The sequence below is a fragment of the Achroia grisella genome, unplaced genomic scaffold (genome assembly GCF_030625045.1).
Source record: "Achroia grisella isolate CSIRO2021 unplaced genomic scaffold, CSIRO_AGI_Agris_v1 utg856, whole genome shotgun sequence".
NCBI classification, from domain to species: domain Eukaryota; kingdom Metazoa; phylum Arthropoda; class Insecta; order Lepidoptera; family Pyralidae; genus Achroia; species Achroia grisella.
In genome coordinates this window covers 1,566,365-1,585,279 of record NW_026713045.1, presented here as the reverse complement: position 1 = coordinate 1,585,279, position 18,915 = coordinate 1,566,365, and the positions used below count along the sequence as shown (strand labels likewise).

The 18,915-nt window shown below is 32.1% G+C and overlaps 2 protein-coding genes across 3 annotated transcripts in view; both read right to left on the bottom strand.

Annotated features, from left to right (window-relative positions):
* Window positions 1-9,718, bottom strand: part of LOC131852722 (dedicator of cytokinesis protein 9) — a 48,305-nt gene extending 38,587 nt beyond the window's left edge. The window contains exons 1-7 of the mRNA XM_059203449.1: window positions 9,628-9,718; window positions 8,495-8,614; window positions 7,717-7,889; window positions 2,712-3,009; window positions 2,459-2,633; window positions 2,012-2,219; window positions 188-491 (exon numbers count right to left, since the gene is read on the bottom strand). Of these exons, the coding sequence (XP_059059432.1) occupies window positions 188-491; window positions 2,012-2,219; window positions 2,459-2,633; window positions 2,712-3,009; window positions 7,717-7,889; window positions 8,495-8,614; window positions 9,628-9,675 (1,326 nt within the window). The 5' untranslated portion in view covers window positions 9,676-9,718. The remainder of the gene's footprint in view (window positions 1-187; window positions 492-2,011; window positions 2,220-2,458; window positions 2,634-2,711; window positions 3,010-7,716; window positions 7,890-8,494; window positions 8,615-9,627) is intronic.
* Window positions 9,719-11,136: 1,418 nt separating this feature from the next.
* The window catches only part of LOC131852667 (tyrosine-protein kinase transmembrane receptor Ror-like), a 35,217-nt gene continuing 27,438 nt past the window's right edge, over window positions 11,137-18,915 (bottom strand). The window contains exons 3-8 of one of the 2 annotated variants that reach the window (XM_059203377.1): window positions 18,569-18,718; window positions 17,692-17,792; window positions 14,736-14,939; window positions 14,202-14,418; window positions 13,692-13,850; window positions 11,137-13,450 (exon numbers count right to left, since the gene is read on the bottom strand). In XM_059203377.1, the coding sequence (XP_059059360.1) occupies window positions 12,672-13,450; window positions 13,692-13,850; window positions 14,202-14,418; window positions 14,736-14,939; window positions 17,692-17,792; window positions 18,569-18,718 (1,610 nt within the window). In that variant the 3' untranslated portion in view covers window positions 11,137-12,671. The remainder of the gene's footprint in view (window positions 13,451-13,691; window positions 13,851-14,201; window positions 14,419-14,735; window positions 14,940-17,691; window positions 17,793-18,568; window positions 18,719-18,915) is intronic. The other variant, XM_059203378.1, reaches the window with a different exon arrangement.

Genomic DNA, 18,915 nt, shown 5'->3' with positions numbered 1-18,915 from the left:
AAAGCATTTTCCCAACAACATTTTTTACAATATTAGGTTCAAGGTTTTATAAGATGTTAACATCTATTGTACCTATATTTCTAATTTGGATTATAATTGTGTTTTAATTCAGATTAAACAATTTATATTTAGAGTATTACAAATACTAAATATCAATTGTATTTGTAAATAAACTATTTATTGTTACCTGTTTCTTCGACCTGTACCACTCCTCAGGAATCTGTTTAACGTCTAATTTAACATCGTAGCTAAAATTCTCCGTCAATGTATTTGTGCATTCATTCTCCATGACTAGATCTTTGACCGCGTTGTGGTTGAGGTCGAAGTGGAAGTTCTCCGTGAGTTTCTTCCCGCTTCTCGCATCGTACAGCGCCAGGTGCGTGTAGTAAGGCTCCACTTGGCATAATAGTTCTTTGTCTCCATCTATCGGTGCTTGTAACCTAAACTTTAAACTTTCGCATTTGAGCAATATTCTTTGGCCAAAGTGTTCTCTGAAATAAAAAATAGTAATTCTATATTTTTGAAGGGTAACAACCTCTTTACATACACCAAAAGCACATAAGATTGTTCTCCATCCTATCATTCTTCACCGGTATTCCGCCAGAGTAAACCGCACAGTTCAAGCGGGTGCGCCATTCCATTATCTGGATGATAATGGTATGGAAATTTAGAAAATATATAAAAATAATAAAGTTTGAAAAAAAAAAACCATTATTCATTTACTGAAAAATAAATTATTTCATTGTCATTTCCGACATGGCTAATTTAAGCATAGAATATTGTATCACATAATTTAGTTTTGTCCGTATTTTATTTATCATTATCGTCAATACATTTCTTTTTCATTAGTCATCATCACCCTAAACACTACATGTTAGTAGTTTTCATATCTTATTTTTAGAAACAACAGCTTCTTTCGATTAACATTGACAATATAAATAATAGCGCAGGATATTTATGATATAATAAAATATATGATTGTGGTGCTTTTCATGTCAATAGGCCATTGTTCCCATTTTCAAATCATAGAAAAAAATATTTGCAAAGGCGTCGCCTGTTACAGGTCAATGTGTTTTCAGCGTAGCGACCTTGATATATCCAGATTACTGACGATAGTAACTGCTTTTTGAAGTGTGAAATATTTGAATATTTACTTGGTTTATATTTAACAATAAGCAATACTGTGCGATTCTCGGTAATATACTTTTATTGGAAACATATTTGTTTAAGGTATTTTTAAAACGTTGACACTGTTTATGATTTGAACTAGCTGTTCCCGCGACTTCGTCCGCGTGGATTTTAACTTCATTTTTCTAAAATAAAAGTAGTCTCAGTTACTCCTTATTACAACAGCTACCTGCCAATAAAAGTGCCGTCAAAATCAGTCCAGCCATTTCTGATATTAACCGGAACAAAAAGAGAAAGACAGACAAAAATTGTAAAAAATGTTCCTTTGGTGTATGTACCGTATTTATATTCATATGCATGTATTAAAAAACGGTTATTTCAATATTACAAAAAGACACTCCAATTTTATTTGTATGTATAGATGTATAGATTACACTATGAAAGTACATATATTAGTATAAATCTGTGTTGAATAAATCACAGTATTGAGTATATCATGAAGCAGCGGGCCATTTCGTGTATTAGTTATATTTCATGTTTCACTGTTCGTGGAACATTAATATAAAAAAAAAATACATTTATTTCTTGTTTTCTTCATAACATGGTCAAACATTGTAAACTGTAGTAAATTAGTTTACGTTGTATTTACAATACAAAACAACGGTGTTAATATAATCAACGTTGAAAGGGCATACAACTTTAATGATATGTATAAATGTTGATAAAACTAATGAGCAAGTGTTGGCCATTAAATATAAATATCAGTAATATTTTAATCATAATTATTATGAATTGCAACCATTCGGTCAAATGCACGACAACTTCATAAAATGACCAATTCTACAAATTTCGCAGGATATATCTAATAAAATAGATAATTTACTTGAATGGTTCCAACTGAGGTTCGGGAGAAGGCGCCCGTTTGTACGGCATACTGAATATATTGACACGGCATTCGCTGCGAGCCGCTGATATTGACAAATCCGTTTCCCTTGAATACTGCATCAGGAGCGGATTCATGCTGTGTTCCAATCCTTTGAGTGTGCCGTAAGTTGGAGGCGGCGGTTCCGCTGTCAAGGATACATCTGCATCTGTATTTAAAATTTTGCATTATTAGATGTCGTACATATCTTACCATTAATTGATATTTGAGTATCAAATTAAGAACGTCTTCTACAAATAGCGAAGACGAGGCGGCGAAAGAACCATCCAGAAATTAATTGGACAGTTATATTAGAGCATGTAACCGAACTAATAATCTACATAGACTAGATAAATGTATAGATGTATAAAATTTGATTAAGAAAATATTTTAAGCTAATTTAATTACCTTTATCTATAATTTCATCATTTTGGTGACATTCCTGGCTATCCGGTTTCTTCTTTAAAGCTGCGTTAAAAGAATTGATCCAGTCGTTCATCTCGTCATCATTATCTGCAGAAAATGTGTATCCTTTGCCGCCGGCCATTCGCAATTCAAAACAAAAACGCCCACGTTTCGGATTCTAAAAACCGTAACGGTGAATATAAACAATTTGCAGACATAAATAAATTTACTTCATAGTATAAAAAATGTAACATACTTTAACAACGTCTGAACAATAGTCCATGACTATTGTGAGTTTGATATCGGTTTTCTTCTCGTCTTTATAGACTTCAAGAATATAAGTGCCATCAGCTTCCCTAACCATTGAGCAGTAACGTTTTTTAAACGATTTCGAGGCGAGATTACTGAATATTCTTTCTGAGCCAATTTCGGGTCCTTTAAGCAAGTACCCCTCTTTGGTACCGAGGTCCACTTTAGCAGTTTGAGCTTCATGGTCGCTTTCAATTTCGGCGTCTATGTCGTATACTTCTTCTGGTAATTTATTGTCTATGGGCCTTTGAAATTACAAAATAATTAGCGGAATTAGACTACTAAATTGCTAGATTCAGAGTGAAATTATAGTGGACAGTCATCATGGTAATTACTTCATATTCGTTAGTATTCACTTTAACTTAGAATGGAAAAGCATTATTGAATCAACACAATAATATTTTTTTATTTCTGTGCTAAATTTAGGAAAACAATTTTAAACTCAGTCTACCATGAACATATATTTGTTTTGTGAAAGTCTATTACAAAAAATAAGCGCTTCAAAGATACGAAACTGGGTAATATATATAGGCCAAGATAAGTACAATTTCTTTCACGAAAATATTGACGCAATGCGGAAATCGATATGGTAGTAACTTATTACGTGCCAAACGTCTGAAGTTTGAGTACGGTCTTATTTGATAAAAATGCATAGAATAATATGCTAGCAGTTAATGTTTGGGATTATGTTGAGATAGTTCAATCATTATATATACATATGTATAGAATATATATAATGATTAAACTATCTCAACATTATCACAAACATTATAAGTATAATATATGTCATTTATAGTATAGTATACTATAAATGACATATATTATACTTATACATCGTCCGGATTGTTATACCATATGGAATAGTCAGTGATAGCAACACTTGACAAGTCCACATTTCCCTTGGTATATTTGAATCCAATCTATCTCTCGAATTAATTTATTTGATATCGGTGATTACTTCGTCGTAGAGTGAGTCAGAAATATAAACTGACACAAGTCTTTGTAAGTCAGGGCAGTGAACCATTAGTCTACGACACTTTCAAGTCTCACTACACTACTATAATACTATACATGAAGGTACTAGATGTATAACTAGCTAGCGACTTCGTCCGCGTGGAATTTAACTTTATCTTTCTAAAATAAAAGTAGCCTAAATTACTCCTTATTACATCTGCTATCTGCAAAAAAAAGTCTCGTCAAAATCCGTACAGCCACATCAGAGATTAGCCGGAACAAACAGACAGACAAAAATAGTAAAAAATGAAAAATATTCATGTGCATGTAGTAAAAAACGGTTATTTCAGCATTATAAACAGACTCCAATTTTATTTATATGTATATAATTGTATACGTATAGTGTAAAAGAAAGTATCATAAAAAATATCTGTCTGCCATTTGTTTTAAATACCCAAAGCTTTTTATGTAATATATTTTTTAAATAGGTACGGTATGTTATCAACCGATGTAGAACATTATATATTCTGGGAAATACCCTCCTTGTCTTTTTAGCAATAAGTTTTACCTCAATAGATAGTAATCATAATTCTGAAAAGATTTGAAGGATGTCGTGTCTGGGTATGCTTACTATATTACAGTCTAATCTAGTTTTATTGAATCTACAAATACTGTCAGTGTTACATATCAAATTCCAGAATTATATGTAGAAACTCTCTGCTAAATTAACATTTACTGATTTGGAAACTTTGTGATTTTTTCATAAGAAGCTTGAGTCAATTATTATTAAATTCTATATGTATAACGAATATCGATAGTAACATTAATGCAAAATATGTTTGTCACTTTGTCACGACTAAACAGTTATATAATGAAATTTGACATGAGGCTAGATTATACACGAGGAGATATACATAGCAATACACATAAACCAGAATTTTATAAATTACAAATACGAACTAGAAGTCGCGACTCAATGTTTGGCAAATATTGAGCGGCTCTTGAAACCTAAGCATCACTAGTGCCCACCCCGACCACACTTTTACACACACACACACACGACACCGTCCTCGCCGGCGAAGACGACGACCTCAAACACATAATATCGCACATTCAACCGGGCACCTGAGCACGCCCGGGCGCTCCACACCGGCGCCCCTCCGAACGATCCCCCGTCCAATTCAAACGGGGATCGATATTACGACGGCCTGAACCGAGGTTCGAACCCCAAGTTGTGCCTGTTGTTGTGTTGTTTTTTATTTAAGTCCTTGAGTTTGGAATTTTTGTTCTGGGCCTTGTGTTAACTTAGTCAACTTTGGAATGAAATGCGTTACGGAATTATATATTGAAAATATAAGTAGGCGTTTTAAACGCATAGAAGGCTAAATATAACAAATTATGATGATTCATGTTGTACAATGCCCGATAAGACAGTATCTATTTATGAGTTTATTAACATAAGTTTTACAATCAAATATGAGCAACGAATGCAATTGCGCAGAGTCACTATGGAGTGCTTTTGAAAAGTGGGCGCAGCGCCTAGATACGGCCAACAAAAACAAATAAGTGTTCGCGGTATCGAGTGCTGATTGTAGGCATGTTTTATATTTTATTTTATATAAAACATTACTGGTTACACTTTTACGAGGTTAATATTATGCGAAATACCAATAAAATTAGACTGGGCAAAATAGGTCTCTGTATAAAACGAACTTAGGCTGATATTGTATGTTGTGTATTCACGATGATATTGTATAAATTTTTACAGTAAATTTCGATGTACATTTATTTAATGGATATAATGGAATGTGCACCGCCTTTGCTAACGGTATACGCCGGCGTGGCATCAGTGGAGTATGACTAGTAGTACAAGTAGTAGCGGGTTGGTTAGTTAGGTTGGTTGGCTCATCGTAGCGACTTCACCGGAATTAACAACAATGGTTCCTTGGTAGGGCGTTGTGGAAGACGACCTAACATGGTACTTACATTGCTAGCAATGGACACTATTTCCCATTGCCAACAATCCGCTCCCCCTTACCAATATGCAAAATTATTAGCTATGCAATGTAGTCTGACTAATGTTGACTTTTATTTAACTAGATAAAGTATAGTCAGATTTTATAAGTACGGTTAACATACGAGTGACTATTATAGTAACATAGTTACAGTACAATATGACAAGGAATTTTATTCCATACAGGATACCACACACCTACGCGAAATTCTGTGTCGAAATGCAAACAATTTTCTTATCTAATAAGTTGAATCAATAATGGAACTAATTAGAGAATTATCGCAAGCAAATAGCAATGATTAGTATTTCCCGGCTTTATTAGTGTAACTTAAGCAGATTGGTAAACAAGGCGGTCCTTGTACGAGGAAAGATAATAAATACCTACTACTGGCTGAATTCGGGGAATGTTTTACATTCATAACATTTGCGTCATACATTTCGACACTGCTGACATGGTATAAAATAAAACAAAATACATAAAACAAATGACATGGTACAAAAAAACTCTAAGTTTTTGTACCTAGTTCCTTTTACGCATCTAAAAGGGGAAAGATTTGATTGTATGTATAATGGATAAACAAAAAAAGTACTTATTTTAAAAACTTTTACACTGTTGAAATGTTATTGAAGAGTGATATACGTTATAATACTATATAGAAAATCCACATCTATGATCAAAACTGGAGCGGCCTCTAGTATAATAAAATTGAAAAATAATGAGACGGGTAAACAGTTGTCTGTTTTCGCGTCAATTTCCGTTTGGAACAAAATAAAATGTCAGTGGCTGATCTAGAAATCATCAATATGCTAATGTATTCTAATAAAATAAATCTGACTTCACGACTGCTATCCCAGATGGGGTAGTCAGAGCCATTCTTAACACTGCCCACGTCTTGGTGAACGGATATACTATTATGCCACATTACGCTTAATTTTAATTCAACACGCAGGAAAACTAGCCCACCGCTGTGCTGTCTCCCGGAATAGTTTGGTTTGTTATTTATTTAATGCACGCAAAACAAAAGGTTCATTATTCGGATTTAACACTCTGTGACAATATCTAGCAATCAACCATAGAGGTTTCAGGCGTCCACGGTTACGGTAACCGTTTACAAGATGGGCCGTATGCTTTATTGCCGTCATCGTAGTATAAAAATAAAAGATAGTGCAGATAGTAATTGTTGTCGGTGTTTCCATAACTTTATATGTCAAGAAAAATATAAATTCCTAATTTATACTTTCTTGACAAAAATAGGTAACTGCTAAAAGTATCTAGGTGGTTAGATGCAACATTCGTATGTCCATATCGTGATGTCATGGTCATCATTGCATATACGCAAGGATATGACTCATAAATCTGATATCTAGAACAAAACAGGGACGGCCTTGTGAAATTAGTATAAAAATTAAAAAAGTGTGTTTATGTACTCATGGCCATGTTAAGTATGATAATGACGTAAATGAGCATTTCGAATGTTTTATTATACATTTAGAGTACCATGCAACATTCTACTGGTTACTGGATTGTTTTAATTAGCATGTTGTTACATTTTTCTTCTTAAACTACTATCTACCTATATAGATAGGTATTAGATATATATATTAGGATACTTTAAATGTTGTTTTTAATTTTAATTTCTTTTTATATTTGGGTATTTATAAAAAAAATACGCAGTCAAACGTTCAGGATTAATTCAGAAAAAATATTACAATGTTAATTGCATACACTGATAAAAAGAACTAATGTGTTGTAAAAATGGAAATTATATTGGTTAAACTTCATCTAAGTTTATATATTGTAGATTTAGAGGAATGAAATCAGACTCCTTTTATCCACTACAGGTTAAGGTTTTGTTGTGTGGTGTTCTATACCACATTCCTGTGCTATATTATTCATTAAAGTAAAAAAAATCTTAACCAAGATATTTTTTGGATGTTTATATTATACACACATACAAATATTACATTATTATTTAAGACTTACCTTGGCAAGTTAAGATAGGAACTAGAGTAGCTTGTATATTTGTAATGTATAAGATTCCAACTGGAAGCATAGCTGAGCAGAGCTTGACGAGTGAGCAAAGGACAAGTAGATGCAGTTCGAACATCAGGGACTGCAGTAGTTACTGTTCTCCAGCGTCTTGGGAGAACGACACTCTATAAATAATTAGCTAACATTAATATTCTATTTTATTGAAAGGATAGAGAGCTGTGGCTCTATTCTCCATAGAGGAGACTTTTACCCGTGGGGGCCAAATAACAAGAAAAATAAATAAACCAAAATCATAATAAATATATCTTTATATGTGTTCTGTGGAAGAATAAACCTATTATAATAAAAATAATCATATTATTTTTAAGAACTATACAATATATAATCATATTCATTATTTAATTTAACTTGTCAAATGCATTCAAAAGTATTTATAAACTCTAGAGCTAATTATGGATATTCATGAAAAAATTACATAAGACAAGAAAGTGTAAGCAACAAAGACTGTAAACACATAGTAAGTTATAAGATAAAGTCAATTTATCTTATAACTTACAATGTGTATACCAAAATACATCTGATTATTAACTTCATACCTTATAATGCATAAAATAATAAAAGTACGGATGTTTTGACATTTCTAGTTAGACAGAAGCCTGGAATCTATTACTAAATATAATTATATTCTATTCATTCTAATATAAATATCAATTTCTAATATAAAATCCTCCTAAAAGTAATCAAAATTTGAATTAACAATACTACTCACAGACACATCATCTGTCGGGTACAGAAGAATATCTCGAAGTGGATCATTCAAGAGCAATGTCTTATTTTCTTGAATGTAATCTTCGAAATCCAATGCTGTACATTTCTTGGCAATGATGTTCTGAAAACAATCAATTTAACAAGGAAATGGAAAACTAAACCTATATTTATCATTTAGTCTTTATTTATAGTTCTTAATCAAGGAAACAAATACTTATATAGACATGTACTCCAATTTTCCTTTTGAGATTGTTTATATTTCAAAGTCTATATGGGAATCTCAGTAAGCATTGCATATTTCAGCTGCCAAGCAGTTTGCTGTATAAGCTGTGTTTTAGTTGTAAGGTGTGGTGAGCCAGTGAAATTAAGTGATAAGTGGTTTCCATGATAGATAAAATGATGAAGAAGTCAGGTTGCTTGCCATTGCTTTGTCAGAGTTTCTGTTACCACAGACATGAACACCATACCATTATCATTTAATAAAAAAAAATGGTCTACCAGTGAATAACAAGCAGATTCGTAACTCAATGCCATTTAAAACTTGTTTACATAATTCAATATTAACATTATGTAAATATGTTATGTTAAACAGTTCATAACAATTATAATGTTAATAAACATTAGCTATGGACAACTAATTATTTAATAACAAAATGTATATATAAGGAGGCAACTTATTTGATCCTAATAAAATAATATTAATGAATAATGCTTATATATGATTAGAAATAGGAATAGATTGATGAATGTAGAGGAAACAAATTAAGTGTTAATCTACCGAAATAGACAGACATGCTATTTATTTATAATAACATAGAATAGTTTTTACTTCATGACTGAGGTTTGACTGACAGTGCAGTTACATCTTTGTAACTGAAGCATTTAGATAAATAAAATAAATGAGAGTAAATAAATGATAAACATGCAGTGTTATTGATTATAATTTTTATATAGAAAAAATATAACATAAATATTTTGGTACAAGAATAAAAATCTTAGTTCTACATCGACATTAGAGAATTATAGAAAAGCTATATTTAATTATTTATTACTTATTAAAACTGCGTTTATAAGAGATAAATGAATATTTCTTTTACTTGATTTAAAATAAAAATATAATAAACATGCATTTACCTCGTATTCTGCGCCACTATTCTTTGATTTAGAATTGATTGGTGGCATATTGAATGGAATACTACAGGTCCATTAAAAACTATCACATATTCTTAGGAATAAAAATATGCATATTTAATTACATATTTCAATTTTTGAAATAGAGCGACTAAAAATGCCGAAAATCGAACTAAAAACGAAATACCGAAAAGCCAAGAAAACTAGATAGATAAAATGTCATGTTCTACTATTAGACATTGACAGTTATAATAACAATAATCTATGCTACGGTTTAACTTTTTTTGTCAAACCTTTTACTGAGACATGACTGACTGACTTCTGAAATTCGTTCCGTTATAATTTTTTTTTTTATTTAAAATGATTAGGGATGTTTTTTTTGACTTAGATTTTGACATTTAAGTTACCAAGAAGAACCCGGCCCAAGAGGCTGTCTATCCGAGTAACTACTCGGGGGATGTTGCCCTGGAGTTGATGCCGGTACGAGGAGGCCACCCCGGGGCTCCAATATGCATACCCCTAGGGGGCGTGAAGGATGGGGCCACAAATGTAATTCCACTTTTGACAGAAATACATTTGTAAATACCTGTAATAGTGATTAATAACTCAGTGTTTAAATTCAGACACCTACATCTACGGATGCATGCAGCTGAGACATTTATTTAAAGATGTATAATTTCATAATTTATAGTATATATTATATACTCTTTCTATTTTATTTTATTAGTATTTAAGACAAAATGTGACAAGTAGGTATATTGGATTTATTGTTCTTAAATTCCGATAGAGGACACCGTTGTATTAGAATGTAAGAAAGTCATTTTATAAGGTTTAGGTTCAGATTACTTTGTGCTATCGAATATAACGACCCAATAAAAATAAATCTGACAATTAATTATTAATAAAATTGTTTTATTGCTTTTATTTAAGAGCTCTAGATGCTAAGCTAATTGTAACGCTCTTAATTTCAGCTCTTAAATTGTACAAACATATTATTCTTATCATTACCTACCTTGCCTCTATTCCATTATTTGGCACATTAGTTTTCTTCCACCGGTCACTATCAGCCGTCATATGTGAGTAATTTATGAAAATTGAAGTTGTAGATTATGTGTGTAATCACAAAAATCAATTTCTGTCAGAATTAAGTTAAAATTTAATAATAAACTGTTATATATAAGTGTAATAAATGCGTAAACTAGTATTTTTTCTTATTAGATGTGTGATCTTAGTAGACCCATCACATGCACAGGACTTGGATTACATTTGTTACATATTTCTCCATATACCTACCGCATCCTAGACACAGTAGGTGTTTGGCAATGTGAGCAAAGCGGAAGGATACAGTTAGCGTTACATAAATAAAACAATTGAAAAATAATCTGGTAAGTAATTATGTATATTTGTATACATTTCCAAAACATCGTTCGCAATGTGCGAACGTTGGCACCATATAAGTAATTTTTAAACGTTACTTAAATTAAATTAGATACACAATATTTATAACTATAATTGTATTTTTAACTATAATTAAGTGTCAGTGGTGGGTTTTTAATTACAACAAAATCAATACGTATTTTTTTAATGGGTAGCTACTAAATAAAATCATCTCATGAATGCTCATGTATCGCAAGTAGCAAATTAACCAGTGTTTAATAACCCTATTAAACACTACATTAGGATCTCGTTCTATAATATATATGCAAAAATTTGCAATCGCGTTGTATAAACTCCACTTTTGGGAAATTATTCATGGTAATGAAAATTATTTAAATACACTGATATATTTAATTAATGTTTTCATATTGGTAGGACAAGCAAATATAGTGTATTATCTAGGGGACAAGCAATTAATGATAGCTACGTTAGCAATATTTGCTACTGTTTACGCCATCGGCAATTTGATTTTGACGAGCTCAAAAATCCCATAACATTGAGGCACAACCTAAAAACTCTGACTTACCCAGTCCCCTCTAATTCTCTGGGTCAAAAGCTTGATAAGCTCATGATTCTCCTTACACTCAAACTTACTTTTTTTACACTCAAAGCAAGAAATAGCAGTGAAAAACTATAACTTCTCTTCTCTTCTTCATATAGTTATAATTTAAAATGACTTACCTACACTACAGTTAACTGTAGTAGTTTCCTACCTATCTAATAAAAAAAAACATATATTTCACAAACATTAAAATTGACAATTATTATACTACTCATAAAATATTTTTTATTAAAACGATATGTACCTAGTCAAATTAAATAAGTATTGGATTTTTGATTATCTATTTAGAAACAGTTTTACAACATTCGTTTATTTATAAATTTTATTAAATTACTTAATTAATATTGACTCGAATTTAATAACAATTACAATATTGAGGTAGGTACCTAAATAGGTACTTACATAAAGGTAAGAACGTTGGTCTTACTTATTAATTTTCAATTCGTTTTTAATAGGTATATTCAACTTATGTACACATTTATAATTTGACACTATTACCTATTACATTTAATTATATACATATATAGATAATAAAACATTTGTCTTCTGTATCTACTATTATGCTTTTTCAGAGTATAAACGTGCAAGATTTCCAAAATTATTGAAATATTTCTGCAACATATTGATAAGATCTAGTTTTTTATTTCCTAGTTTTTAATTAACTATCTACATTAGGTACTTGGTTATTTTTGGTATATGGCACAATGATAGGTAATGTAAGTATGCAAGTATAATTTCATAATATAATTACTTACATCCTTTTTCACTTATGATTTAACATTTTATATTCATATTTAGTCACATAAATAGAATGACTGATATTTACCTAAATTATTCATAAAATATCACACTTAGGTAAAATGAGTATCACCTTCATATTACAAATGTTTTCCATTCATAGACAACGCACAAATTTTTGCAGTGAATTTTAACACTCGAAGGGATCGTCGAAAGTCTTTTGCAGGAATGTGAAGGCGACAGCGGCGGCGGCAGAGCCTAAAGGCGAGGATCGTGGCACATATTGCGACGCCGGCATCGGCGCTGGACGTCAGGTGAACTCTTCATCATCATCGTCCTCACTCAAATCGGACTCAGATTCTGGGTCTGGGTCCGGTAAAGGCGCTAAATAATCTACAGGCGGCAGTTGAATTGGCACTAGATATCCTTCTGTATCCTGGTCGGGTGGCGGCGGTCGTGGTAGTCGTGTCTGTACCGTCCCACCATTGGCAGCCGCTGCTACCTCTAATTTTCTACAAATTTCGTCGAACCCTATTCTATCACGGGGATCCGATTTCCAACAGGCGCGCATAAGCTCACCAGCGAATCTCGGACAGTCTTCGGGGGCTACCAGTACTATACCTTGTAATATCAACTTAGTAGCACCATCATTGTTGTGGCCGTAAAACGGTTGTTTGCCACGACTGTAAATTTCCCATAAAACTACGCCATATGACCAGACATCCGATTCATGAGTGAAACGCGCATATAATATGCTCTCAGGGGACATCCATCGTACAGGCATAGGTCTCTCACCACGCATTTTGTAGTAGTCACAGGTGTATACGTCTCGTGACATACCGAAGTCAGCAATTTTTACTGTAAGATTTGCTCCGACTAGACAGTTTCTCGCGGCAAGATCTCTGTGCACAAATCGCCGAGTAGCCAGATATTCCATACCATGAGCTACTTGTAACGCTACATGAAGTAATGCAGGTTCATCCAAGACAGGGCTTGGCCGACCACCTCCTCTCGAACCCCGAAGTACACCGGCTAAATCGCCCCACTCCATGTACTCAAACACCATCCAGGGACTTGCATTTATATTATCTGAAAATATTTGGCGAGAGTAGGTATTTTGTCGTAAATTTCAACTATCTATGTTATAAATACTTATAAAAGTGTCAATTATTATCTAATGAGGTGATAAACCGCGGAGCTATGTAATTTAATCAATTTTAGGTTTTCAAAAAAAGATATGGTTTGCTGAAACAGTAGTATTTGAGCAACGTCACTAAATATTATAAAATCAAATAAATTATGTATTTGTGAACAATATAATGCATCTTACCTCTATATACAACTCCGACCAATGCTAGAATATTGGGATGTCTGAAGGCTGACATTATAGAGACTTCTCTCACAAAATCTTCCTCGGCGCTACGATTTGCACTTTCTTTCAGTACTTTTATAGCTACTACTTGTTCACCAGTATTCGATCTCATTAAACCTGTAAAAAAAATTAAGGTAATGTAAGATTTTTATAAAGCCTGTTTCTTTACTAATATCGTGATTAAATTTTATTATTTCATATTATTCTTCAACTAATATTTAAATTAGGTAAAATTAAATTGGTATAAGTATTTTTTCGTTTAGATATCTATCAATTTATTGCATAAAGTATTTTTAAGTTTTTGAATTACATTAGTACTTGATTAGGTACTCACAAAATATTGGCTACTGACAGTAAACCCAAAAGGATTACAAAGTAACGTTATTTTTCAAATAAATAATGGTATATTTAAGTTGGCATAAAAAAGAACGCATTGTAGATATGTACATAATGAAAAGTTATGCTAACCTTTATGAACTCTGCCAAAGCAACCTTCGCCAACTTCTTCCAGGAAAGTTAACGCATTGCTATCTAACAGGGGTACTTGTGGATCGTTGGTGTCATCAGCGGTGACTGGACCAAGTGTTCCCGCAACCGACGCTGGTCCACCCGGTGCCGCTCCGTAGACTCCGTACTGGGGGTTCGTTATATACCGTTCAGCAAGCAGAGGTTCTCCTGATCGACGCTATAAAACAAGAGGTAGCGTCGCTCTATTACTGACCAAATTGTTTTTTTTAGTCAATAGCGATACAAAGGATATGGTGTTAGTACATGAGTATAAGTCTATCCTACGATCTATTAGTTTGTTTGCCACTACTAATATATGTACCTATTTGTAAGTTTTATTTTAGGGGTTTTCAAGTTTAAATTTATTATCACGACATCGATTAATTTGTCTGTCCGAAGTGTTGTCGACTGTTAGGCCTCTATTATCGTGGTGCATTCCATATTGTATCTATCTACTATCACTAAATTTATAGATATTGTACATAATATGCTTACCGGTGGTGCTTTTCCATCTACAAGTCGTATTCGTCTCCTGAGGTAGTATACTGTGATAGTAGCAAACACGATGAGGAGCAGAAGTCCTCCTAAAGACGTGGCAGCCCACAGTGCACCCGTGCCGCCTACGAACCCCACGCCCTGCATCGTGGGGTCGCCGGCTGCGTCAGTGTGTAGTTCGTTGCTTAATAATGGATTAGAAATCTGAAAATATAAAAATAATTTAAACTATATAACATTCTGTTTGTGTACACGTAACTAACAATCAAAGACTGTGTATAAATAAATTACGAAGGAAAAATAGATAGCCTCGTTTCCTATTAAAAGTTTTAGAATGCTATTGTAATAGGTGTAGATATAGCTACGCCAGTTAGGACATAGTGGCGAATTCATCAAAAGCGACCACAAATTAACTACGATATTTTATAGGAGGAATCGCGTGTAGGTATAATAGCCATCAATATTAATAATTCCTTACCCTATCCTTCATTACGCTGCGGTGCGGGTGACAGTTTCATTAATGTTTCGTTTCAGTCTTAAAAGTTGCCGCGATTTACAAATTATGACTTAGTATTTCAGCTGTACCACATTAGTGATATATGAAATCATTAATAACTGTATTAACTTAAATGTAGCAATCACCCTTACCACTTGTATTCAAATTTACCCAGCGAAATGTGGTCTCAGATAACAGCCATTACGGTATATTATTATTATATAAAAGCGAAGAGACCTAAAAATGCGAATAGTTTAAGAATACTTCTTGTGAAAATGTGTAGGTACATATAATTTGATAGACTAAAAACGTCTGTTACTGGCGCCTCACTCATTCTGATAAGAGTTTAAACTTTATTTTTAATTAATCAACTTATAGATAAGACTTTTTATTTCGAAAACATTATTTTATGGTTCTGTAGATATTAGTTCTATAGGTAATAAGAATCTTATTATTTATATTGTATAGCACATGAACATAAATATAATAATACGTATTGGAGCATAAAAGGGGGAATACAGAGACCACCAGCATATGCTATTACATTAATGCTACTAAACTAAACTTATGACAACCGTGTTTAACTATAAACATAGTTACAGTTAAACTGTAACTATAAAGACGACTAAGACGACTAAGGGACCGTTATTACATTGTTTTTCAGAAATGTCTAAAAATATTTTTTTAAATTTTGATTTAATATTATATAAAGAAAATCTAATAATATTATTTACTAATATGACAAAATGTCATCCAACAAAAGTCTATATCACGTAGCAGCCACAGATACATATTCTCTCTATACACAGATATCTATCTATAGATACATAAAGCAAATGCAATATTCAGGATTAAACACTAAAATACATTAGGTGGGTGCTCTTAATTTAGATGACAACGTTATCGGGACTGACCTATCATGAATATTTATCAGTTCACTATGGAAAAACACTGATTTCGTTTTCCATCCCGTCCATTTCATTGGACACGAATCGCAAAATCGATACTCTTCGATACAGATGCTCTACGTTTATTCATACTCCTCAATTTAACGCAATAAAATGATATAATGTATATACCTATACTGATAACACCATGACGTAGGTTATAACTGAATACACTTTTTATATTTATTTGGAATTGCACATGCATGTACAATAAATTTACAATGCAATAAATTCACAATACAATATACATATATGGACCCAGTTTAAAAAGTGTAGTAACTTTGTAGATGACCAATTCCATAAAATTTTTCAAACTATTATATATATTATTAATAAAAATAAAGAAAATCAAAACTACTAAAATTCCATGTACTATTATCTATTAAAAGAGAAAGAAATTGATATGCAACTTGTTTGCTAATCTTTTTTATAGAAAAAGAAAAAGCAAGCACTAGGCACAAAATAACATTTGTTTAAGGTTGTGTTACATTTTTTAGTCAGGAAGACATATTTGCAAGCAATTATTCATAATGATTCATTTTAGGTTGATATATGAATGTCTGTTTCACTTAAAACAAAACAATTTTTATGTGAAACTGAGCTAACTTTTGTTCTTTAGAAGCATTACAAGTTATTACCTATTCTATGTAATATTATTTTATTTTAAAATATACTAAATTTTTGTTCAGTTCTTGAAGGGTGGTGCTCACTCTTATATGTACGTAAATCTTATAAAATTAAATTTAATTAATCTTATAAATCGTATAAGTTTAATATTAAATTAGTTGCTCTATGATTGTCACGAAAATAAAATTGATTTACAGTAGAACAAAACAATAGTTTTATAATACTACCATCTGAAAAAAGGAAAGTAAACAAAAAAACAACTCTGTCATGAACAATGCAGCAAATTACGTTTTTAATTAAATCTCGGGGTGTTGCCCACGTGAATACTAGTAAAAGTAACCTACGTAATAATATCGAAAATGATATATTGTATTAAATTTTATTCGTTTAAGTTTACCACTTTTTAAAAAGCAGCAAATATTATATGTAAAATAATACAATAGAATTAAAAATACCATGAGTTAGATCTGATTTTATTTTTTTGGCTTAGGTATCTGTACTTATACTCACTAATATATCTATACTTTTTTTAACGTCAGAAATATTTCAGTATGTTGGAGGTTTGACTATAACTTCAGTTATAGGTACTTATATACTAGATAAAGTTTAGGTTTTACCTACACTTTGACCGCTTGTTTTAATTGAACAGTGGTTGGTATTTACATATATTAAAAAAACAATTTATAGTTTTTACAGCTCTAAGCATATCATCATTATAACTTTATTAATTATATTTTACTATACGAAAATTTACATTACTCTTTCCTAATATGTGCTCGATAAAATTTATGGCTTAATTAATATTACGCGATGCGACTGTCTACGGAGGCTGGTTTTATAGATAAGAAGATAAAGGAATTGGTTTAATGATGATGGATGTGCTTACCTGTGCGGTGGGTGGTGACGCAGAGTATCTGGTGTCCGAGGCGTTCGACGTGCGTGCTAGCGGTGGGATCACATTGTGAATTGGATTAGGGTTTACTGGCACTGCAAGAAAAAATAGTAAACTTGTAATTAAAATATTAGAGCTCTCAGCAGCGACTTTGCGATGCCAACTTTTGGGAAAAAATATTTTGGTGGTTACTATATAACCGCATTACTTTTTCTGTTTTTAGAATTAGCAGTTATGCCTTAAACTATAGGAGATTTCTGGCTATGTTACAGAGAAGAAGCGTCAACATGTTTCTCATTGCTTTGGCATTTGACCGATTTTATAAAAAAAATATTTCATTAATTTTTGTTATTGCACACCATCTTATTTCCGAAGGTCGCGGATTCGATTCCTTGCACAATGAATGTAATTTTAGACGTAAACAAGGCAAACATTTTTATCCACGATTGTTTGTATTGGCCTAGGAGTTTTCTATGCATATTACATATATATTTACAAAAAAAAATAGTATTTCTATAAGTTATCTAGTACCCGTAACACAAACTCTGCTTAGCTTCGCCCGGAATGGCGCTCCGTGAATTTTATAGGTTGTTGGTTTTTGTTATTATTATTCTTAAAAAAATCATTGAAATATATATAAGTAGTTATTGAAGCGTATATTGTAACCAATATAGAAACTCGTGACAAACTGACAGAAATATATATTTGAAATTTCCTAACAAAGCTTCACATTAATCAGGAGAATCGGTTTGCAAGTAGGTAGAAAAGTTATCTGTTCCTATTTTATTTAAACAAAGAGATAAATCATCAATCTACTTAGAACACAATCGAGTGGACCAAATTAATATAAGGTATTGCTGCTATAAATTACCTGTACTCCTTGGGCAATTATAATTGACGGTGGGCTTCCCATTAGAAGTGCACAGACAGAAATGTTGTGTGTTGTTGTTGTACGGCCTACACGCCACCTCTTCGATCCCACCACATGACTGGTCGTCGCATGCGCCATTGAAATATGTTACTGCAACAATACGTACCAAATTATAGGAATGACACTATGTTCAGTAACATAGGTACATATTATATAAGACTAGCTATGCCTATATGTATTTATTATAAAGAACTGACATCAATAAACACAACATCTATGCAACTCCATCTTTTTTTTTAAAAGAATATTTTATTATTAAAAGAATAGTAGGTGATATTTTGAAAATA